Below are 25370 nucleotides of genomic sequence, written 5' to 3' on the forward strand. Positions count from 1 at the left end.
TATAATAGATACCTTGAATTTTGGCAGAGTTATACATTATAATTTCCTGTTTGAGATCTTAGTAATCTTAACAAAAAACTAACTTTTGGACATAACTTTAAAGTACTGAAATCTAGCCTACTTTTTTATAGTCACTTTTACATATAGTGGGATGGGACATAGAGCTTTATCTCAAGTAAGGCGGGGCTCTTTATAAATCTTAAGTACTGCAGTTCTGAGACTGATCTTTACTTTTTAGACATCATTTTACAAAAGTTTACATAAATTGTTGTGAACTTGAGCAAACATAACATAATATCACATCTAAAACATGAATTAAAGAAAGGCTGAAAGCTTTTAACCTTTTGTAGAAAAGTGGCAAAGTACTTTTGTGTTTTGCAATAAAACCTTTACACAGATTAGGCTCTCATTAACTTAAAAATATATTTAAATTGTATCTCAGTGTAAAAAGTAACATAGAACTTTACATATCTTATTGATAACAAGTCCAGTTATAGAACACAAATGACATAAATAAATTTTTAACATTTTTTAAACCTAAAATTACCATACAACTTTAGGACACCAGTTTGATATAATGTTTTTTTGAAGCTTTTACCTTACAGACTTGTATACCTGGAAGATATAAACATATTAATGGCACCACAATTACATTGATGTTTTTATATTAACCAAGTTTAGCTTTTAAAGAGATAACATAGCACAATTTTTTAAAACAACAGCACTTGTTTAACCAGCTGTTTAATTTTTTTTAAGATTACTTGTTTAAAAACTTATACTTATAAGCAACTTACACAGACCTTTTTTATATCATTTATTTAAATTTTTTAAATTATTTAATCATATAGACTTTTATCCAGAAATATATTTTTTATTAAATTTATATCTAGAACCTTTCAGTTTTTTTTTATCTGTTTACCCAATTTAAATTGAACCATTTTAATCACGTGAGTCAAAGATATTTGGATCCATTTTTAAAATACTTTATGAGAGCTCCTCATCTGTCAATTGTCATATCACTACATGATACACGGACATACACACATACAGACATACTGACATATAACACGTAACAAGTGTAACACAACACAATAGCAAAGGCCTTGTTGCTTTCTCAGGTGATATCTCATTGCAATGTTTAAAAACTCCATAGTTGATCAAAAATAGAACTTATCAGAAAAACATTAACTTGTCTGTAGGATCAAAATCATGAGCTCAAAAAATACAAAATTTAAGGAAAAAGCAAAAATCCTAGAAAAAATTGACTGGCCAGTAATTAGTAAATGCCATACAATTTACCCTCTGGTTTAATCTAGTTTGAGTTCCCATAAAAAGACACTTTTACTATTTTTTTTTATACTAGAAAAACTTGCTCACACAAAACTGAAAATAGGATCTTACTTAATAATATAAAGCTACCATCAGAAGAGATCCCTTCAGGATCATTAAGCCACTTTCTTTGTTCTGAAGTTTTTTAAAGTAGTACTAAAAAATCTTAAAAGAGAACCACACACTACCACTACCATGTATATCCAAAATTAAGCTTTAAATATATCCAAGACTGTTGCCAGACCAACATCTTAATTTAACATTTTTTTTTTTCTGAATCTTACACACTAAGGGGAACAGATACCAAATCATAATTTACTATCCTTGTCCAAATTAATGCACTGGTACACCTAGTGAAATCTTTTTAGGCTACCCAGTTCAGAATTGATGGAAAAAATAAAACTGAATGATTGGGAGTTACTTGCCAACTTGGAAGTAGAGTTCTTTTAAATTTTTTTTTATCCTAAGTATTTAAGTTTTCTGGCATGAATTATCCGAAATCACAAACTAAACAATTACCTAACCCCAACTTTTAACTGCAGGATTATGCAATGCTTCAAACTCACTTAGGTACCAGATTGTTACAATAAAAAAAAAAATTATCTTTTAGACACACATTTAACCTAGATTATCCCCAAGAAACAATCAGACAACTAGATAAGAAAATATCTCTCCAGGTTTTGAACTTCCATTTAATTATGACTCCTATCAGTGGCACCATAGATTTTCCCATGAGTGGACCAGATGTTTTTACATAGGGGCAACTATAGGTGTAAAATCAAGGGTCTCAGTGTGACTGACTTTACTGCATTCAGGTGGAGTAATCCTTGCAGTGCAGGGAAAGAATGAGGAAATTCCCCAGAGCGAAGATGGCTCTGGCAGCTGCTGGGAGTTTCTCAGTCTCTCCTTTACTTACAGGATTAACTTCTTTGGATAGACCCAATTTCAGGCAATCTGGCATATCTCCTAACTTTCCAGTAGAGTCAGTTTTTATCTGTCTTAGGTCTTAAAGGGGGAAGAGGGTATGTACTTTGATCGGCTCAAATTTCTCTCTTGACTCTTTTTTTCCTCATGGTGGATCTGTAAACTAAAGAAGCCACCTAAGTGTTAATGGATATCTACTGGTTTTAAGGTCCCATGTTAGTCTTAGATGGAATGAGAAAGTACAAAGGCAAGAAGACAGACACAAATATCAGACTGGACACAGAGAACGCTGCGCGGCTGGAGCACAAACCGAACGGATTAGGGAGAGGAGGGATACCGTCACCTCCGTCACCCACGAGTACAGTGTACTCTACAGAACATTGGAGGCCCCCCCAGATGGGCCTCCCTGAGTCCCTGGGACGTCTCCCAGGGTGGCAGGGGAGAAGTCTGAGTTCGTCAACTCCTTCTCAAGCTGCCCAGATACAGAGCAATTACGCGTAATTGTACAGACGCTGCGCATGAACAGATAACAATCAGACATAGACAGAGACACACAATGACACGAACTGGCCAGCTTACCTCCCAGTGGTTATCGGGTGTTCCTCGGGCAGGGATCCGGACGGGGTTACAGGAGTTCTCCTGGCTGGCTCGCCAAATGAAAGACCCACCGACTCCCTGTCCAAGAAAGACGCACGAGGCACTGGCTGCAAAAGCATGAGGTTTATTCAGACACAGACGCCTGTGGGTGCTCAGCGAAACCTCAGCCGAAGCTTTGGTGAGCTGGCACACCAGGCTTTGGGGTACAGGTTTTTTATAGGGTCAAGGGGCAGGTTTCGCGCGCGCGGTAAGCAACAGGTTTCTTATTGGCTATTTTGAACCCAGCATATAGGTTACCTAAAGGGTAAAGTTATTTTTCATTTTATGTTCCTGAAACAATACCACATGACAGTTACATATGAGCATTCTGATTTTTCTGTTCCTGCTTATTAGCCCCTGTTTATTCAGGCATGCCCTGGAATCTGTTTTTCTGCTCTTTCCCAACCAACCTGTTTTTTTTCCTTTTCAATCGGTCACACTTAACTGATTATCTGAAAAACACATTGTCTGCAGGTTTGTGACGTGCCCTAATAATTTTGTAACTAAGCCTAAGGTTGCTGGGCTGGGGTCTTTCACTGGAAGCCTCCATTGCCTCCCCTGAAGTGGGTTTCCCCGAGTGAGTCCGGGCTTTCCCTCCCCAGGGAGACAGAGCTCCTACCGGGAGGCCGTGCCTCTCTGCGTCCCCATGGGGTGGACGCCCTGCTGCCCACCGGAGCCACCTCTGATGGATCCATCCTCACGGCAGCTCCCGCTGAGAGCTCCCAGCCCCCTGAGCCCCCCGCTCTTGGTTCCTGGGAGTGAGTGGCACGGCTCTGCCCAGGGTCCTGATATGGTGACCCCCTGTGGGGTAGCGACAAAGAGAGCTGGTCCCAATCCCAAAGGAACAGCATATTTCAAACAGAACTCGGTTCAGATTCCAGCTCAGCTACTTGAGTGTCCAACCTGAGATAACTTCACGTCCAAGACCTCCTAATGTCCTCGCAGGCAAAACATATTTTATAAAATGCACAGGAAATAATGTAATAGGGGGAAAATATTGAATATGGTGACGGAGACTGTGATATCCGACACCCACCTCCTAGGGAACTCCCGAGGACAAAGGGGTCCCACAGGGGGAGCCATGGGTCACATATGCTTTGTTGTGACATGGTGAGGGTTTGCAGGTTTGGAAACCTAGAGGTGTGGCCCCACCCCAATGTCCTTAGTGGTGGCCTCTGTGTTCCTAGATAGCATCTGTGTATCTACTTGCTGTTGCTGTAATAGAATACCTGAGGCTGGTTCCTTTATCAAGTAATGAGGTGAGTTTGGCTCACAGATTGGGTGGCTGAAAGTGTGGGATTGGATGGCCACATCTCTTTAGCCTCTGGGCCACCTTGACTGCTCCGTGACATAGAGAAATGGGGAGAGAAACCACCAGGAGCAATGAGAGCAGCCATCATAATCCCTTCCAGGGCCAGCGCCCCGGGTGACCTAATCACCCTCCACTGGCACCCAGAGGGACCTGCCTCCAGGGACTCCTGGGGCAGCTGGCATTGTAAATGGGGAGTGGCGAGGCATGCAGAACAGAAAGACCCGAACCCACAGCATCTTCCTCTCCCAGGAGCTTGTTAGAAATGCAGAGTCGTGGGCTCCAGCCCAGAGCTGCTGAGTCAGACTCCCTGGAGATGCGGCCCAGGCAGGGCCTGCAGGGGACTCTGCACACCCTGAAATGTGAACAGTGCCACCCTGAAGGAGGGCGCGTGAGTCGGGGAATTCCAGCCCCCGGGCCTTTGCACAGGCTGGTCTCCCTGCCCAGCTGCTCTCACTCTGCGCTTAGTGTGGCCGCTGTGCTCAGCAGGGGTGTCGGCTCTGATGCCTCTGGTCTGAGAGGCTTCCCTAGCCTGCGGCTGTCACGGCCACCTGAGTACCTGTCCCACGCAGCAATGGGCTCCCCTCTCTTCTTTCTGGTATTCACAAAGGCCTAACGTCTCTGCACCCACAGAACCTGGCACGGTGCTTAGCACAGAGTAAGTACTCCGCCTTCCTCTTTTGGATGAATGCAGGAGCAAACACCAGTTTCCTGAGCCGGGCGCGGTGATGCACGCCTGTCATCCCAGCAGCTCAGGAGGCTGAGGCAGGAGGATCACGAGTTGAAAGCCAGCCTCAGCCAAAGTGAGGCCCTAAGCCACTCAGGGAGACCCTGTCTCTATTAAAATACAGAATAGGGCTGGGGGTGGGGCTCAGGGATCGAGTGCTCCTGAGTTCAATCCCTGGTACCAGAAAATCCATGTCCCTACCCCCAGATTGAAGGGACATGGGGGTAACTGGGCAGGCCACCCACCAGCCCCACCAGTAGGCGGCTCCTCCACCAGGCGCCCACCCTAGCTGAGGTGTGGCCTCCCGACACAGCATTCAAGAACATGTCACCACGCGGTGGCGAGAAAGTGATTTCCTTTTCGATTCTGGGCCTCTAGCGGGCATGGAATCACCTCACCTTGTTTTGACTGTGTCTATTTTCACAGTGGCCTTCTATTTATGGCCAAAGGTACCCGCTTTCCATTTGCAGTCGACTTATGAAGTTTCCGTGGAAAATATATTTAAGTTAGAAAAAAAACCACAGTTGCCTTAAAGAAAAAAAAAAATGGAAGACAGATACTAAAATATGTGACATGGACCTGTGACAAAATAAATCAAGGCCAGAAACTCGGGGTGCAGGGGAGCCTCGGGGACGGGGGTGTTGGGGTTTTTTTAGGAAGAGATGGGGGTTCATTTGCCCCGGGGGGCTTAACCGTTTGGGGACCACGCCCCCTGATCAAGTTCATTCATTGCTCTGCGATAAAACTTAGTAATGGCCCCGAGAGGGGAGGTAAAGAGGGGCCAGGGAGAGGGTCTGCGCTGGCGGGTCAGGATGCACTGCTGAGTGGGCTCCGAGGAGCGTGGACCTCAGGGATGGTGCTGGTTGGCTGGTCATCGCCGTGACCCAAAGGCCTGGGGACAACTTCCAGGGGACATGATTCTTTGGGCCTGGGGTTTGAGAGCTGAGTTCCATGGAGGACCAGCTGCCTTGCTCCAGGCCCAAGGTGAGGCAGAGCCTCGGGGCGGAGGGACGTGACCAAGGCCAGGACCTTCTTGGCAGCAGGAGGCAGAGAGAGGGGCAGGGCCGCAGGGGAGGGAATCCCGCCAGGTGGTGCCTCCAGGGCCTCCCGGCCTCCAGCCTCGCCCCTCCTGCCAAGGTCCTGATGAGGGCCTAGTTCTCACCGCCGGGCCACTCCACCTCTGACCCTCGGGGACACCTCATACCCCGGCCATAACGGGGACCACTCCGATGCCCACATACCAGCGGAAATCCCGGCTCAGGGTTAACGAGAACCTTCTGGGCCCCACGCTTGGGCCATTGGACGGTCTGTACCCTCAGGCCACCTCGGAGGGGGACTTGCTGCGGTCCCTTCCCCAGGTAAGGAGGCTGAAGCCCTGGGAGCCAGACGGGCTGCAGGAGGGGAGCCGGGGTCACCCCCCAACTCAGACCTGGCCTCGCCCCCCGTCCCCCCACGAGGACTCCCCTCCCCGCCTGGATCAGACTCTGACAGCACTTGATCCTGCGACTCCAGGCACCCAGTGGGGCGGCCGGGAAAGCGCTCCCGTGTTTTGGGCACCCCAGAGGGGACCCTGCTTCCCTGGGGTCCGCCGTGGGAACTGCTTCCTGGCTGCTGTGATTTTTCTTTATTATTATTATTATTATTATTATTATTATTATTGGTACCAGGGATTGAACCCAGGGACACTTTACCACTGAGCCCCAGCCACAGCCCTTTTTAAAACATTTTATTAGACACAGAGTCTCACTGAGTTGCTTAGAGCCTCGATAAATTTCCCAGGCCGGCTCCGAACTCACGATCCTCCTGCCTCAGCCTCCGGAGCCACTGAGGTGACAGGCCCGCGAGTTCCTTGAGCTTGGGACCTGCTTCCACCTCAGCAACCAATATACTCTGGACTTGTCTCTTTTTCCCCCTAGAGTCGCCATTTTTTTTTTTATTTGAACACTCAAACCCGGTGCCAAACCATTCTTAGCTAAACATTTTTTTTATATATCACCTATGATTTTTTTTAAGATTTTCAAATTGGAAATATGCAAGAACATGGAGCCCAAACAGTAAAGTTCTGTTACGATCCATTTTAAAAAATAGAGTGTAAGCAGTGAGAGTCGCCCTCCCCCAGCCTGCTGCCAATTAAAGTCGATCCCTTCCTCAACCCACAGAGGTAACATTTTGAAAATAGCTCTCGATTTTTCTCCTATGTGTATTAAGACTTTTCTACGTCCAGATCTATATCCATGATTATTATGTCTAAACCTAAATCAGTATCTACCTGTTAAGCTGCCAGTTCACACACACACACACACACACAAATGACCTATATATGGTTGCTCAGGTGGTGCACTGTCCAATTCCTGAGGCTATCATTCACATGAACTGCCTTATGATCCACTCATAGATAGTGTTTGCCTGACCAAAAAAAAAAAAGAAATAAAACCTTCCAATATTGTACTACAACTTTTAAGAAATATATATATATATATATATATATATATATATATATATATATATATATCCCTTGTGGACATTTTTCCTGGCCATAGAGCTTCCTGTTTCTCCGTGATAGCTACCTGTCAGTCCATAGGAGGATAAATCTCAATCTCAATGGCGCTCACCCTTCCTCTAAGGAGCTCATCTAAGATGTCTCCAGGCTTTATCATTCTTACACTGACCTTTCAATATTCATAGCAGCCTTCTGAGTATGGCTTCATTATACCCACTTTAAGCTAAAGAAATGGATGCCCAGAGACGTGGAATAGCTAGCTCAAGGATGCACAGCTCTACAGGGTAGTTCCGCAATGCACCTTAGCTCAGCCTGCTCTTATGTTTATGTAAAGCATTTGGTACAGAGGTTGGATCTCAGTCACTCAATAAATCAAGAGCACCGTCTTCACGGGTTCACACTGGTAAGCACCACCTTTCCCTGGAAGAGCCAGAATTTTGTTTAGCACTTATTCTGTGTTCAGAACCTTAATAGACAATTTTAAATTGAATTCTCAAAATGACAAATAACAACAAGAAAGCCGTTGAGAAGCACCAGCATCTCTGTTTACAGAAAGCTAAAGTTCAGGACAGATAAATGGCTCAGGGTCACCTGGGACGTAGCAGAGCTGGGATCTGAACCCCCATCTCCCATGCATACAGATTTCAGCCCCAAATCCAGGTGTGTATGAATATAGCTTTATTTTTCGGCAGGTGAGCTGTATTTCCTAATTCCCTTTGTGTTCCTGGGCCTTGAACAGCTTTCCCCATCTCATTTCCGAGTACAACTATTTACTCTGGTCACACACAGGCCCCAAACTCGGATATCCTGGGTGCCTCTGTGTACCCCACACCTCACACTCAACACACCAGGTCTTGTTGGCTCTGCCTTCAAACCACAGCAGCCCCTTGATCCCCAGAGAGAACGGGTTTCAGCAGCCCCTGTAGCCCAAATCCAAGGGTGCACAAGTCCCTCATAGAAAACGGCATCCTATTCTCATGTCACCTTTGCAAGCTTCCCACATACCTGGAATCATCTCTTGATGGCTTGTGATGCCTCATGCAATGTAAATGTTATGTAAATGGTTATCATGCTATTGTTTAGGGAACAGTAACGAAAAAGAAGATCCAGCCTGTTTATGTCCATCACAGGTGCCATTCTCCCCCTAATATTTTCAGTCCGCCGTTGATCGAATCCAGATGCAGAAGCAGCCGACCCCGAGGCCGGGCTGAGCAATCTCGGCTGAACACCAGGGCTCCTCCCACCTCCAGAGATGCCCACTTGGTCCCAGCTGCCATCACCCATTGCCCCCACCTGATGGCATGGCCCCCAGCTTCCCCCAGACGACCCTCCACCCCGCGGCCTGGGGACCCCTGACCTACACATCATGCCGCTGTCCTGCCCGAGCTCCTGACCCAGGCCTCAGCAGCCTTGGAACAGAGCTCAGTGCCCTGCCCTTTGGGGTGCACAGGTCCCCCTCCCACGTCCAGAGTCCAGGGGAAGCCAGATGGGCAGGGTCAGGTCCCAGAGGACCTCAGAGGCCGGGTTAAGGTCCCCCCCACCGGGGGACGCACCCACGAGAGAGAGAGAGAGAGAGAGAGAGAGAGACTCAGTAAGGACTGACAAAGCACCTGCTCTGTGCAGGGTTCACAAGGCGCTCCAGACCCTGAGGCGCGCTCCAGGGGCGAAGTTAAGAGAGAAACGGCAGCAAATACAAAGGAGATCTTGAACACACTCACAGTCTCAGCTCCAGCCAGGAAGCCACCCGATGGGTTTAACCGGGGGCTTGGACCTCAGTGGTCCCTGGGGGGCCAGGAGAGAAGGGTCCAGGGGGAGACAGGTGGATGTGAAGGCCTCCAGGCCACAAAGCACGCCCTCACCAGCCTGCATAGAGTGGCAGACACATCTGGCACCTCTTGGCCATTACAGCCTCTGCTTTCCCCAAACCGGTGACAGTCACCTCTGACAACGCCGGACACCACCTCCACCTGCACCCCACCTGCACACGTGCGCGCACACACGCGCGCGCGCGCACACACACACACACACACGCTCCTCTTTTGGGGCACACCCTGCTCAGACACAGCCCTGCCACACCCCCACTGATGCTGGGGGCTCGGGGGCAGGGAGAAGGGGCCATCTGGAGGAGGGGACCCCATCTTTCTCCTGCCCCAGGACCCGCGTCCAGCCGGGAGGTCTGGAAGGATGCTCAGATCCAGGCAGGTCAGAGGGGGCCGGCCAGCCGTCACCTCCCTCTGCCAAACCCCAGCGCGGAGTTTGCTCCACACGCGGGGACTATTCCTGGATGTCAGGTGCGGTTAATGGTTGCTGTGGCAACCACCCATGCTTAATGAATAGAAGAGAGTCAAAGACGCCAGATAAATGTCAGGGCCCCGGATGGATTTGCTGGCGAGCAAAGCTGGTCGCACTGGGCAGAGCTGACCAGCGGAGGTTGAAATGAGCATCGCAGGGCAGCCGGGAAGCAGATCCGGGAGGCTCCCTTCCCAGCCTCAGGTGGGCACCGTCAGAATGGGACCAAATGTCAAGCACGTGTGGCTCTTTATAGCCACTGTCAAATGCAGGCTGTGGTTTTTTTTTTTTTTTTTTTTTTTTTTTTTTTTTTTTTTTGCGGGTCTGATTCTGGAAATTATTTATGGAAATTGAAAGGAGCAGAAATCCAAGCCCAGGTCCCTGAGGAACGAAGAGACACCACTGGAAATGAATAAATAAATATGAACTAGGCAGGCTGGCGCACGCCTCTAATCCCAGAGACTCGGGAGGCTGAGGCAGGAGGATCCCAAGTTCAAGGCCAGCCTCAGCAACTTAGTGAGACCCTGTCTCAAAATAAGACATAAAAATTGCTCTAGATGTAACCTTCCCGCTGGAAGACCTCCTATGAGTTTCCTGAGTCCACTGGATGCTGCTGTCCCCGAATATCTGCGACGGGGTAATTTATAAAGAAGAGAGATCTATTTCTCACAGTTCAATGTTGCATTAGGGATTCGGTTTCTATTACAGGGAGTTTGGGGTGCACGTTCAAACCATAGCGCAGGTTTGACGTGGCCTCCACCCCGAAACCCTCTGTAACCTCCAAATCAAATCCACCTTGTGTGTCCCCCAGCCAAGGTCTCGGTCACCGGCAGAGCCTCGGTCCTTTGCAGGAGTGTTGGTCCTCTGTGAGTGACTAGCTAGAGACCTGGAGCCCCTCTGGAGGTTGGGGTAGCTCTCAGACGCTGGTGCACATCAGGACCCCGGCAGAGCCCGTGACACCACAGGTTCTCGGAACCTCCCACTCAGCCCGTGTGCAGAGGGCCCAGGACAGTCTCACACACGGGAGTCCATCTTCCTTGGGCACCTCTGGAGGAGAGATGTCACTGCCTGCAAGCAGCGGAGACAGAGAGGCACCAGCCGCGGCCCTTGCAGTCCCCCAGCCCCTCTCCCCAGAGCCCCCGCCGAGCCCTGGCAGCCCCTGTAGTCTGCAAGGTGGCCTGAGGTCTCACTGGGGGAAGGACCAAGGCTTTGGGACTCTAAGCAACCGACTGTCATTGACATCCAGCATTAAAATAATGCAGCCATTCGCTAAGGAAGATCACTTCGGGCTTTTTCTATTGCATTTTAATGCTATTTTGTGAATAACTTCCAGGTCTCACTTTCTCTTTCTCCGTGCCCCTGCTTGGCTGGCACCCCAGACCCATGATGCCTTGCTGGTTCATCCTACGTCAGTGTTTATAGGGTTTGGGGTGCCTTACAGGGGAACCCGCCTGCAAAGGTCAACTAGAATCCGCCCTGTGGTCTGGACCAGGATGGGTTGTCTCTTGGTTTGTGCCGCAGGCCGGCTCAGACCCTGGGCGCTGGGTCGGGTTGGCGTTTCAGTTGGATCCTCAATTAACCAAATAATTAAGGACCGTGGGAAATATTTCACCCCAACCCTCCACAGCTCACCCCCACCCCCAAAGGCCCTCCACGTCAGGCTCTTGAGAAATCAATCAGGACTATGAACTGTGTCACAGAGGGACAAGGGACACCAGCAGCCCATCTCACGTCTCCAAGTCCCCCCTTCTTGGAATCTAAGGCAAGACGCTCTGGAGCCTGGGCCTCTCTCTCTCTCTTGCCCGTTCAGCTCCGGTCGCCAGACACCTGCCTTGTTAGCCTCTGACCCTGTGTTTCCCAGATGGTCCCACGAATGGGTCCCTCTTGTCACTCAGCTTCCCTTCCCTGTCCAGCCAGTCTCTCCATCATCCTTCCTGGCCCATCCCACCCATCCCAGCCGCTCTCTGTCCCTCCAGGGCTTAGGATTTCCATGGGGCTTATCACTCTCTGAAGTTATCTCTGTCTCTTGGCTGGTTCCTCCGATTCCTCCATGACCTTGTTTACTCGGGGTCTCTCCCCATCAGACTCCCAACCTAGATCGCTCTGTGCCCCGATGGACGCCTGCCGCCCAGAACGGTGCTTCACGGGACAGAGGCGCCGAGGATGGGCACCAACAGCTCTTCCCTAACATCAGAAGAAGCGGCTGATTTCTCATTAACTCACTCTCTCTGTCTCCCCTGCTTCTCTTATTAGAAGCGGTGACTCTTAATTGCTCTACCCCAAGTGCTTCCACCGGCTCAGAGAGACCCAGCTTAGTGCGGGGTCCTCATTATCCATGAATTCATTATCCGATCCCTGCAAAGGCAGAGGCAAACCCGCTCTGCCTTCACCCGGACACGGGCAGGAAAGCCCGAGAGCTTATAAAACATCCAGCCCCCACCGCAGCCCCTGCCCGGGTCCACTCTCCTGGTCTCTGTCTGGTGGCCCCCCAACCCTACCCATCACCAGCTGTTGAGACTTGGACAACACAAAGCAAATAGAAGGCGCCCTGTGATGACCGATGATGAGATGACCGTGGGCCAAGGACAGCCTGCCTGCGGGGACACAAGCCAACAATGGAAGAGAGAGTATTGATAAAGACCATGACAAGACAGACCCATCCAGTGATTTGAATATCAAAGGGTTAGCAGCCGCCCTCAGGAAAACTGATGCTCTGCTCCAACTTTTGTGGGTGTGCAAAATGACCCACTTTATGATCCTGCTGTGAAAATCAGGCTTCAAGGTCCCATCAGGGAAGTGAAAGGGTCGCATATGGGACCATCTTGCGACTGTCTGAAAAAAATGACCCCCTCCCCCCACCCCACCGTCTGCCAAAAAGTCAACATGACTCACTTTTTTTTTTTTTTTTTTTTTTTTTGGTATTGAGGATTGAACTCAGGGACACTTTGCTACTGAGCCCCATCCCCAGCCCTTTTTAGTTTTTATTTAGACACTGAGTTGCCGAGGGCCTCGCTGGGCTGCTGAGGCTGGCTTTGAACTCGCGATCCTCCTGCCTCAGCCTCCCGAGCCCCTGGGATCACAGGGACGCACCACGAGAGACCTGGCCGACTTCCTATTTTTGTTCGCCGGAAGCGGAGTTGGAAAAGATGAGGCCAAACCAACATATTTACCTAAATCAGGATTTCGCGTCCAAGATGATGTCGGAGGCACCTCTTTTTACTTCACCGCTTCCCGTGAAATGGCAGCCCCTGGTTTTAAGCAGACTTGTGGGGCTTGTGGTTCTCCACCTCAGTCGCACAGTTAAGATCACCCCGGGGGGGCTTTGAGAACGCCACGTGCCCCAAATCTCTAGACCTAGAAGCCGAACCTCGGTCGATGTTGGGTCTCTCTCCCTCCTAGGGGCGGGGACCTTGTGAGCCCTGGTGGATAGTCACTGTTGCTTCCTCAGAGAGCAAAGCCTGCTCTGGCAGCAGGAACCCACACCTTCTTCCCGTCCAGGGGTGGCTTCTGTTTCCTTAACCCAAGTACTTGGGAAGCGTAAACAAACTTGATATTTGCTCTTCTTTCTAATATCCCAAGGCAAATCCATGACCATGAGAATCCAACAAGAGACACGAGCCCTGCTTTCTAACCGCCTCCGTTTTGAGCTCTGAGCTGGGCTCTTGGGGCCTGGTATTTGGAGGCTGAGGTGGGGGGGCTGTTCCCCTCATCAGAGCACCGGGTGACTGTCCCACCAAAGCCTACCTCAGGACCACCACTGTGGGCTGTGCATGGTCCTGCAGAGACGGACGTGGATGGTCCCCTCCGGAAGTCCATCCAGAGGCCTTGGTGACATCTTCTCCGTCCAGTGGACAAGGCACATCATGGGGAAGCCTGTCCCTACCCCCATTCAGGATCCCCCTTCAGGACTGCAAACTTAGAAAAGCTCAGCCTGAGGTGACAGTCCCACTTCCCCCAGGCCTCTCTGGCCCAGGGTCAGTATTTCTTGACTTGAGGCCCAAAGCGCTAGACGGTAGAGCTGTTCTCCAAGGACCCAGGAGAGCTCTCTCTGGTCCTCGGCCAGGCTTGGCAGAGCAGCTGGTCTAGGCTAGTCCCTTAGAGGATGACGCTCCTCAGGTTCCTGAATTAGACCCTCTCGGCACGTGCACACCCAGGGACCCACATGCACCCGTCTGCACCTGCGTTCGTGAGTCTCTGAGGGGGAGGGAGAGAGACCATACTCTCTGGATTCCCCCTGGTTTCCTCTCACTTCAGGCCCAAAATAGAGATGATGACGATACTAACCTGAGGAGCTGTCCCCTGTCAATCACATCTGCGTGCCCAGCGTCTTGTTAGGACTATCAAGAGGACTTCGGCTAAGAGGTCTGGTGCTGGAGTTAGACTTTGCTTCGATGGCTTAGATTCCCATGTCTAAATGTGATTATTGAATTAACATACATTACAGAGGACTTGCCATGTACTAAGCATCGCTTTAAGTACTTGACCAATACGGACTCCTCCACTCCTCATAAAAACCCAAAGAGGTAGATCCACAAACCCAAAGAGGTAGATCCTATTAGATACTCATAGCTAAGTAACTTGAAGCTAATGTGTGGCAGAGTCAGGATTCAAACCCACTCATCCTAACCCAGAATGCCCTCTCACCCCACTCTGTGATTGACAGTAGTGCCCCCTTTGTGGGGCTGTGAGGAACGCCCCAAGAGTCCTTCACCTTCACCGGCTGCCTGGAAGAGTATGTCTAAATGAACAATGGATTATGTAATGGGATTTCTTCTGAAACTCCCAACAATCAGGAGATTTTCAATACTTTCAAAATGAGGGTATCCAGGCTCAGGGGAATAAATAAGTTGCCTAAGGTATCTTAGTCAGTTTGAGTTGCTGTAACAAAATACCAGAGACTGAGTGGCTTATAAACAACAACAAAAAAATTATTCTCTAGAGCTCCAGAGGCAAGAAGTCTGAAGGGTGCCCCCACAGCCGGGTTCTGGGGAGGACGCTATTCCGGATTCCCTACTGATGTCTTCTCCTCGTATCTTCCTTTGTGGGGGAGGGCAGAGAGCTCTCTGGGGGTCCCTTTTATAAGGGCACTAATCCCGTTGACGAGGACGCCACTCTCAGGACCTGCTCACCTCTTTCTACCATCCCACGGGGAGGTGAGGGTTTCAGCATGAGAGTTTGGGGGGACACAAACATTCAGCCTCCTGCACAAGATCATCACCCAGGAGGTTAGTAAGTGACGGAACAAGGATTCAGAGTTGAGCCTGGGAAAGCTCGTCCCTCCCCCTCCGTAGGCCGCATACGCACCCCTGGCAGAAGAGGCGGCCTGTTTCCCTCAGACTGCAAGAATCTGACTTGTGCTTAAAATCTCCCAGCCAAGCAGCCCTATCCTCTCTCTGTGATTGTTGATGGCCATTTCGCGAGACCAGGTTGAATCCTACAGGAAGCTTTCAGAATGGGGACACTGGGCCCAAGTCACTTGAAGTGTCACTTTTCTTGGTGATGGTCAACAAGCGCTTCCAGACTTGAAAACACAAATATCTCATTTTTCAGACTCTTTCCCTACCCTTGTGTGTCTGGAAGCTACCCTGGACCGTGTGGACCCTTCAGACCATCCCAAAACTCGTTGCTTCCACCTAAGAACTGAGGCTGATCTTGGTCCGTGTGCAGCCCACCTCCAGGATATCCCAGAGGGCAGTGCGGAAGGGACAGGTCAAAGGGCAGGGAAAGTGCCATTGTAGCCCCCTCCTCCCACTGGCCTATGGGAGTGGGTCATGTAATGGGATTTCTTCTGAAACTCCCAACAATCAGGAGATTTTCACCACTTTCAAAATGAGGGTATCCAGGCTCAGGGGAGTAAATATCTTGCCTAAGGTATCTTAGTCAGTTTGAGTGGCTGTAACAAAATACCAGAGACTGAGTGGCTTATAAACAACAACAACAAAAATATATTCTAAATATTCTCTAGCCCCATAAATCCAGACTCTGTGATTATGGGCTTCCTGTTTTCTTTATAACATCTCTGGGCCTTAGCACCTGAATGTTCCCTCGAGCTGAAAATCTCTTTCCCGGGTCCTTCACATACCTGCCTTCACCTTTTCTTTCTGGTCTGAGATCAAATTTGGTGTCCTTCAAAGCACAGTCATCTTGCTCATTCATTCATGATTCCAGAGTCTCTCTCTGCAATGAGAATGTGAGCTCTGAGGGCCAGAATCTTCTGTCCTGCCCCCCACCCCACCCCACCCCCGGGAATCCCTAGGACGGGAACCCAATCTTCACAGTTGAGTTCTTCTCTCTCACCTCCCGTATCCCAGGATCCCAGCACCCCTCCCCTCTCACCTGTACCCACTGGGTCTCTCCTGCAGCCACCAGCCACTCATCTTCCACCCCCCCCCCCAGCTACGAGCTCATTTTCTCTTATCACCACATGAGCTATTCCTTCTGCTTTGAGAAACACGCCTCCTCTGATCAACTTCTCATTAACCTTCAAGACTCGGCTTAGACATGATTTCATTCATCATTCCGTTCACACACAAAAAAAAAAGTTCTGCTGATTTATCAGGTGAGAGCATTTGGGGTTGGGGAAGGTGTGCTTCCCTTTGAACCCTTTCTGTACCGCTTGAATTTTTTTCCTGCACATATTGTTCTTCCGATTTAACAAGGATTATCTGAAGAAGGGAAAAGGAACGGCTTCTTGTTTTCTTTACAACATCTCTCCGCATTGAAAACGTCCTGATAGATGTCATTCTTAAAGCCAGTACCACAATGTCTTAATTCTTGCAGCTCAGTGGGTAGGACTTAATATCCCATGAGAAATCACTTGACTAAGCCCTTTTCATTCATTCTGATATTTTTTTTTCCTACCAAATTGCTTTCAGCTTCCCAAATAGACTAATTCTTACCACCTGGGAAAAAAAAATGGTCCCCTTATTCCATTTTTTTTAAAAATTATTGCTTCTAACACAATTCTCATGCTAGCTAGAACTTGTACGACTATCTGGTAAATAATAGAGGCGATGATGTGGATCATCTAATTCTTGATTTTAATGATATCTCCAAGGCTTGGCTTTAAGGGGTGTTGGCTCAAGGGTGCATCCTTATTCATGTGACGGGTGTTTTCTTCCACCGTGGGAGCTGGAGATGAACTGCTGATGTCGTCTTTTCTATCTAGGATGGAGCCAGAGTCCTAGGGATTCACGGGGGCCAGAACAGAAGATTCTGGTCCTCAGAGCTCTACATTCTCATTGCAGAGAGAGACTCTAGACCCATAAATCCAGGCTCTGTGATTATACCTCAACTGCTCAGGAAATTTCTTCTGGTTCTGTCTCCCATTCCCAAACTCTTCCCAAGGTCCTGCAATCCATTGGTTCTCATGCCCAGTTCTCATGCCTGCCCAGGGCTGGTTCTCCATCACCTCTCCCCTGCAGCCCCTGGTTCTGTCTCCAGACCACACCCCTTCGGTCCTCTTCCTGGTTTGCTGCTCTCTGCCCCAGGGCCTTAGCACTGTTGATCTCTGTGTTCTGACTTGCTCCTTACTGCCTGAAGGTTTCCAACCTCTCTCTTGATTTCTTCCTGTGCAATTGGTGGGAAATCCAGCGCCCCTTCTATTTCCTTGGATTGACTGATATGGGGAAATACTCCCAAGAAAATGTGAGAAGCACAGCATGATCTCAATCTTGTTAAGTCATTTTTGTGTGAAAGCACAAGATTGGGGCGGGGGGAGCCTGAAAGGAGATATATATATATATATATATATATATATATATATATATATATATGTAAATGCAAAGCAGTGGTTATTTCTGGGAGCTAGCAATATGCTACCATAGGAATGGCCAAGTTCACTTTATGATGAGTGTGTGGCTCGGGGTGCCAGCAGCTCCGTTTTCAGTGTGGAATCTTCCTTGAGGAAATTCCTGTTTCCCCTTTCCTTTTATATTGCTTTCTAAAAATCTCACCATGTCGCCGATGTGTCTCTGCTGGTCCTAAAATACCTACCCAAACCGGCGATAGTAATAGCTGTAATTTACTGAGTTCTTACTAGGTGCCAGGGACTGTAAAAAGTGCTCTACATCATTGCCTGATTAAAAGATTTATGTGCAAAGTACCGAGAACAGCGACTGCCACCGTAACGACTATTACTGCCGCCATTAATTCTGGTGACAACTCCCAGGAGTAACTATTATTATCTCCCTTTGGTAGAAGATGAAGCTGAGGTTTGGGAGAGGTGATTTGGGGCAGGCAGCCACAAGGAGTAAGTGGCTGCTGAGTCAGGATTCTCCCTAAAGGGTGACTCGGAAGACTGGGTTCTCACCACATTTTGACTCTGGGGTTATAAGCCAAAATATCTATAAGGACAGGGAAGCATCCCAAGTTGGGGACTTTGGCCAGTTGGAGAGTTCATGCCCAGGCTTAAGAGGGCTGCTGATGTCCAGCTACAAAGGGTGTTGTCCCATGGAAATGTGGGATGGAGCACCTCATTTTTTAAGAGAAACTGCCCATCAGGCTTTCGAATGAGATACCTTGAATTTTTAAATTGTAGCGACACGTGTAATTTTTTTGAAAAAAATGCATCAAAATATGCAATAAAATTTTGCAGGTAAGAAAAGCACAGAACTATTTATTTAGCAAACAAACAAACAAAAAAAAAATCACCAAAACAGTCTGCAACCAGATTTTCTAAAAACCCACCACTGTTTGCTTTGGAGGGACCAGGCTGGATTATTGCCTCCATCCCAGGAAAGGGATCAACCCTTCCTCACTTTTCACTTGCGGCTTCACAAGACAGAAATCATCAGACCAGGGTTCAGCAAGATGGTTCCAAAAGGACCAGAGGGCAGCTATTTTCAGCTTGGCTGTCTCTGCCACATCTCTCTCTGCCACAGCTCACTCTGCCACAGGAGCATTTAAAACTATCATCAAAACTATGTCAATAAATGGGTACAGCGGTGTCAATAAAACTTTATCGACCCCTGAATTTGAATTTCACGTTTTCCACGTGTCATGAAATAATATTCTTCTTTTGATTTTTTTTCCCCCAATCATCTAAGTACACTAACACCATTCTTCACTCATGGGCTGAACAGAAACAGGTGGGAGGCCACTTTAGACCATGGAAAGGACACTGGTGCCTGTGACTTCAAAAGCCTCTGGCATTTGAGGTTCTGAGTCCCAGGTTCAAGCCACCTGGAGTAAGGCCACTTCACAAGCAGATGCAGGCGAGTGCGTGGCTCCTAACTCCCCCAGCGATTGCGACTGGGCTGTTGGAGGAGGATCCACATTCCATTGTCACCGGGACCTTCTCTTCCCCGGGAAATCTTCTGTGCAACAGGTGGAACTGCGAACCTGCCCACTGGTCCCTGGAATACATCATAGAAAAAGTATAAGTTGATGGGAAGATGACCGGTGCCGTTCAGTGCCACACCAATAGCAGGGAACAGACCACAGGATGACCACTAAGCCACCTATCCGGGGACTTGCTGGCAACTCCGAAGCCACTGAAGGGAGAGCAAGTCACAAGAGTGCTTAGGAACCTTGACCTTGGAGTCAGCCAGACGCATTTACCAACCACAGCCTTGTTAAGCCTCTCGGTTTCCTCACCCATCAAATGCGTAGACCGGTCCTGGGGCACATGGTAAAAGGAGAACCTATGTTACTTATGAGGATTTATTATCTAGGCAAAATACCGAAAGGAAACTCTGAAATCCGAGCCAGAAAAAAAACGAAAGGCCTTTTTTTTTTTTTTTTCAACATCAGGGAAGATGATGCAGGTTTGTCTTTTCTTCCAAGAAACTTCCTGGAGACTTCTCTCCTGAATCCTTTCCTTGGTTCGAAGTCCATCCTTTGCCTGGCGAGCCGGGAATCAGAACCCAAGCGATGTTCTACATAGCTCATTGCAATTATCGCGAAATGTCCCTGGGGAGCCCTACTTATGATAGAGGTTAAATAGATAGGACTGTTATCATTATAAGATGATACTAGACATAATAATAGTGGACATGATAGTAATGGTCATTCATAGAGTAATGATGAGATCACAGGCTTTGGAGCCTGGATTCGAAGACCAGCTCTGCCACTCACTGACTGGGACACCCCCATCCCCCTCTGTGGCTCTCCTGCCTCGTCATAAATGTCATTATTAATAGACCTTACCTCCCGGGGTGCAGGGGGCAAGAGTCAGTGAGATAAGGACTGCAAGGTTTCGCCAACGTGCCTGGCTCCTTGGAAGGACTTTATAACTGGCAGCTGTTATTATGATGTGCCTAAAGCTTTGCAAAAAAAAATCATCTCCTGTTCGTGAGTGTGGCTTTTTTTTTTTTTTTTTTTTTTTTTTAATATGCAACGACTGCTCTGAAACACAAGCTCAGCTCTGTCTGATTCTCCCACCAACAACAACACTCTTTCTCACCTCCCTACTGTCTTTGCAGACAGGGAAGAGGACGGGAATGCATAATTTCATGCTGTGTGGCGGCCAGATGAGACATCCTGAATATTGTTTGTCATTTATAAGAACTGACAGAGCCATTAACTGCCCCAGAGAATGGCTAATTGGCTAGTTAATAAACACCCACAATGATTATCAAACACACACACACACAATGAGTTAAGTCCAATCTATGCTGAAGAAAAAGGAGAGGAAGTCAAAGGCTGACAGTTTCTTTGAGATGTTTCCTCGCCAATTCTGTGGTTCCTGAAGGGGTGAGCCACGCAGCAAGGGACAGGGAGCTGTGACCCTGCAGAGCAGGGAGAGGGAACAGGAGAGTCCTGTGGTCAGAGAGGAGCATTGTCTGAGAAAGTAGCATGTTCCACAATGTCTGGATTCAGATCTTGATTGGGAACCTGGCTTGACCCTTGATGTACTAAATATAATTTTAGTTGTTGATGGACCTTTATTTTACTCATTGATTTATATGCAGTGCTGAGAATCGAACCCAGTACCTCGCGCATGGTAGGCAAGCGCTCTACCACCAAGCCACAACCCCAGCCCTCGAGCAAAATTCTTCAAGCCTGATTTCCTCATCTATAAAATGGGAAGATAAATTAATAAACATAGTTCCCACCTCTTTTTCCTTTCACTTGTGGGAGAGGTAAGAGCCGAAAGAAAGTGTCCTGAGACCTGCTTTCATATTCCTACTTCTTTTTGCTCTTCCAAGGTGATGCCAACGTCGTGCAATATGGAAGAAACAGAATATTTGAGTCTTTTCCTCTTTTATTTAATGAATGGCTTGCCTCTAGTGGAGTGCTCGCACTGTGACAAAATCCCTGAGATAAATCAACTTTTAAAACAGGAAGAGTTTATTTGGGCTCACTGTTTCAGAGGTGTCCGTCCATGGTTGGTTGGTTGGTCGGTTGGCTCCATTATTTTTTTGGCCTGGGGCAAAGCAGAACAACATGGCGGGGCCGGTGATAGAGCAAAGCTGCCCACCTCAGGGTTGCCAGGGAGCAGACAGAGGAAAGGGCCGGGATCCCAATAATCCCTCCAAGGGCATTCTCCCAATGACCTCACTTCCTCCCGCCAAGCTCCACCTCCCAAAGGCTCCACCACCTCCCACTGTGTCACTGGCTGAGGACCCACAGGCCTTTGGGGGACATTCAAGATCCAAGTCGGAGCAGCTAGTCTCTTTTCTTGTGTTCTGAATAAGATGCGATTGAGCCTCCCTGTGCCCAGCTTCCCGACAACCAGGGGAAGGGACGGTCCCAGGGGGTCAAGGACTCAGGCTGGGCCCCCGAGAAACGGCCTTCTCCCGTTGGGTTCTCAGGACCACCTTTGTCTCCGCAGGGGCTTTCCGAGGTGTGTGCAAGAAAATCGACCACTTCCCTGAAGATGCAGACTACGAACAGGATACAGCCGAGTACCTCCTACGTACGTCTCTCCTCTTCCTGGCTTTCTCTTGGGGGGAGCGGGGGGTGGGATGGAAGGGTCCCCTGCCATCCACCAGCTGCTTCTGAGTTTGAGGTCCCTCCACGTCCACATCTGTGTGCAAAGGAGCAGTTCCCGGTGCCACTAGGCAGAGCTATAGGCAGGGTTCTGAGACCTGAGTCTCTTTCATTCTTAATGAACCAGAAACAGGGGTGGGAGAGTGGGTCAGCTAAAATGGAAAGGTCCTTTTTAGTCTACTTAGGATAAAAATCTAAGAAATTTTCTTCAACTTGGATACAAGTTTTCCCTTCCCCAGAGGGTTGATTGGAGGTGCTGATGGGCGAGGTGCTAACGGGTGAGAGGCTGATGGGTGAGGTGCTAATGGGCGAGGTCCCCAGGGGTAAGTCCTAGGAGGATAAACACAAACCCAAGTTCACTTTCGTCTGACTTCCCTTCAGTTTCAATCCTACTGGGACAGGGCCAGTGTCACCATAGGATTTTTCCAAGGTCAGTACCATGGATCCGATATAGACTGTCACAACTAAAGCAGTGGAGTGTGGTGACTTCAAGCAAGGGCTCCGGAATCTGACAGATCTGGGCCGTGACCCTGGTTTTGACTCCCTCCCGGGGAGGTTCAACCTGGGGCAAGTTGTCTCACCTCTTAACCGTTCTTCGCCTTTTCCGAAATGGAGATTGTCGTGTCATCTGTCTGACAGGGTCATCAAAATCAACTAAGCTAATGCACAGTACGCTTAGCCCCGGGCCCAGCACGGAACTGGGAGGCAGTGTGTGTGTTAGCTCTGGTTTGTTGCAGGGGATTCTATGGGCACAGTTCAGCCGCAGAACCGAGGTATTGCTTGTCATTTATAAGAATTGACAGAGCCATTAACTGCCCTAGAGATTGGTTAATTGGATAGTTAACAAACACCCACAGTGAGTTTAGTCAAGTTAATGCTCAAGAGAAGAATAGAAGTCAAACTGGGCCCGGCCCAGAGGGAACTTGGTTTGGGGTTTACATGTCATTTCTTCAAGAACCTGTTTTCAGATCACTCAAAAGGAAAATTTCACCGGTATTGACTAATATGCTCTTCAGAAGTGTTAGACTTCGGGTGATTTTTAAAAAAAATAAACAGTGATTATAAATTAAAACTCCAAGAAATTTTCCTATTCAGCTTCTGTGTGTTAGCTCCTACCTCAAGTGTTTGGGGGCTGGGGATGTAGCCCAGAAGTGGAGCACGCTCTAAGCAGGCAGGAGGCCCAGGGTTCTAGCCCCAGCAGCAGAGAGCAAGGAAGGAAGGAGAATTTTTAAATTAAAATCATTTTCATCTTTAGTCATGACGTGATTCTAGATGCATATGGCCGTGAACCTACATATGAACCTTTAACAACGTAACAGGAAAAAGCTGTTGTGGAAGAGCTAATGTGAAAGGAATCGTCGTGCTAGGCCCCCTTTGCACACGGAACACACTATTCGTCTTTCTTCAAACCCCTCATATCAGCAGCTCAAAGAGATTTGGTGTGCAAAATCAAAACCACATTTGGAGATGCAGCTTATCCAAAGCTTAGGGTATGACATTAAGGAGAAAAATCTCAGGCATTTTCTTCAACTCAAATACATGCTTCCAAAAAATCTCCAGAGGGTAGAACTTGGACCTCCTCAAAAGAGAGTAGCTTGGACGTCAGGACCCGTGGGATTTCACCGGAGCGCCCATAGCTGATCCTTGTTTTTCTTTCCTACTTGGACGAAACGTTTTGATGTTTGCTCTGTTGGAGGGTCAGGAGAACCGTGACTGCTATTGCACAACTCGGAAAATTGATTTTTTTCAGTTCTTCGGAGAGGTCGATTACTTTTCCATCAAAATGCTTTTCTCCCCGCTCTGGGAAGGTGGAGTCCTCTGTTCCTTCATCTCCCCTCAGCCCACCGCACCGTTCACGGAAGCTTCACCAATCTCCACACCATCTGGCTAAGTTGAAGGAGGGACCTTAGAAGAGCCCACAGGTCAGGAGTATTAGAATCCCTGACTCAGCCATGGAAGGCCAGAGTCTTATTCCTGCAAGGATCTCCTTGCCCATCCAAGAGTATAGGCTGCTAATTCTGTTGGGACCCACAGTCCTGATGGGATCGGACCTCTACACATGATTTTTTTGTTCTATTCCCTTTTTCATGTGCCCTTTGGGGTAGGCTGCAGCTTAAACCCATATGTCTCAGTCTGTTCTACATTGGTATAACAAAATGCCTGAGGCTAGGCAATCTACAAAGAATTAAGGTTTATTTGGCCCACAGTCTGGAGGCTGGAAAGTCCAACAGCATGGTGCCAGTGTCTGCTCAGCCTTGGATGAGGGCCTCCTGTCTGCATGACGTGGAGGAGACTATCACAGGCTGAGATAAAGCAAGCGAGCCAGATGGGGTCCCCCTTCTTCATCTCCTAAGGTCACCAGGGCCGTCTTGGGGGACCCACCCTCATGACTTCCTCTAATCCTAATTACTCCTTAAGGTCCCACCTTCAAATAGCATTAATATACTGATTTGGGGATTCTGTTTCTGGCACATAAATTTTGGGGGGTTCCGTTCAAACCAGGGCACCCTAGAGGGAGGCTTCAAAGGCGTCTGGAGACTCCCCATAACATAGCGTGGACTCAGCAAAGTCCTACTCAGACTCGATGGTGGAAGGGCCCTGGATCAAGCTTACCTCCCCGCCCTGAGGCGCTCCCTTAGCTCCAGCCAGTGCGGTGGTCAGCTTTGTATCTCTGTGACCAAAACCCCCGACTTAAGGGATGGGAGATGTATTCCGGTTCATGGCTTCAGGGCACTCAGTCCATGGTCAGCTGGTTCCAAGACAGAAGTCGTGTTGGAAGGTCCTGGTGGGGGAGGGCTGCTCAGCTCAGGGCACCCGGGGGAGGGGTGGGGGAGAGAGAGAAGGGGCCAGGGAGAGGACAGACCCCTCCAAAGCAGGCTCTCAGTGACCTACTTCCTGCAACTCCCCCCAACTCCCATTCAGCTGAAAGTGGATTAATCCATCCACCCACTGATGAGGTCAGAGCCCTCAGTGCCCTGGCTGCACTGGGGACCAAGCTTTCAACAAGCGAACTTTCAGGGAACATTCCAGATCCAAACCAGGTCAGAGACCTTGAGAAGGAGAAACGGGGAAAAAAGACAATATATATGTATATTTTTTTCTGAAGCCACCATGTGATCCCTGGGCTAAACCATACAGAGTGGACTCCAACCTACTCAGAGAAAATGTCAGCAGATTAAAAAAAAAAAAATCCTGCCTTACAGACACCTGTAGCCAGAGATGACAGAATCTGTTCATGTCTTGTTCCTTAAAAGTTACTTAATGGTTACTTTGCCACTTTGAAAACTGCCACGTTTACATGTCACATATTCACACGTTGCAAATATACACTGTCACAACCAACGTGAGTCAATCGCTTCAAATGTTCAGATCTTTTCCTTTGGGCACATTTCAAAGGTTAATCATTTTTTGGAAAAAAAAAAAAAGAATTTGTAAAGGATTCTCTCTCTCTCTCTCACCAAATAAACACATCTCTTTGAATATTCAAGTGATTCCTGTCAATACGCAAAGCCAATGCTCACTTTAAACGTCAGTTCGCAAGTTCCAAATGGGCGCTTGAAGCCACTGGAGGGGGTGGATCCCACCCCCTTAATAATTTTGGGGGTTCCAGGCCAAGAGTCCAAGTGGAAACCCGCAGGCCAGACGTGTGAATTTTTAGAAATCATCAATGAGTTGCTCTCCCACATTTGGGCTCATAAGAAGTCAGTTACATCCACACTCAG

The 25370-nt window shown here is 48.5% G+C and overlaps 1 protein-coding gene across 1 annotated transcript in view; it reads left to right on the forward strand.

The window, feature by feature from the left end:
• Positions 1-25370, forward strand: part of Cacng3 (calcium voltage-gated channel auxiliary subunit gamma 3) — an 81892-nt gene that overhangs the window by 48781 nt on the left and 7741 nt on the right. Inside the window, exon 2 of the mRNA XM_077106099.1 lies at positions 21491-21574. Coding sequence (XP_076962214.1) covers positions 21491-21574 — 84 coding nt within the window. The remainder of the gene's footprint in view (positions 1-21490; positions 21575-25370) is intronic.

This window comes from Callospermophilus lateralis, chromosome 19 (assembly GCF_048772815.1).
Source record: "Callospermophilus lateralis isolate mCalLat2 chromosome 19, mCalLat2.hap1, whole genome shotgun sequence".
NCBI classification, from domain to species: Eukaryota; Metazoa; Chordata; class Mammalia; order Rodentia; family Sciuridae; genus Callospermophilus; species Callospermophilus lateralis.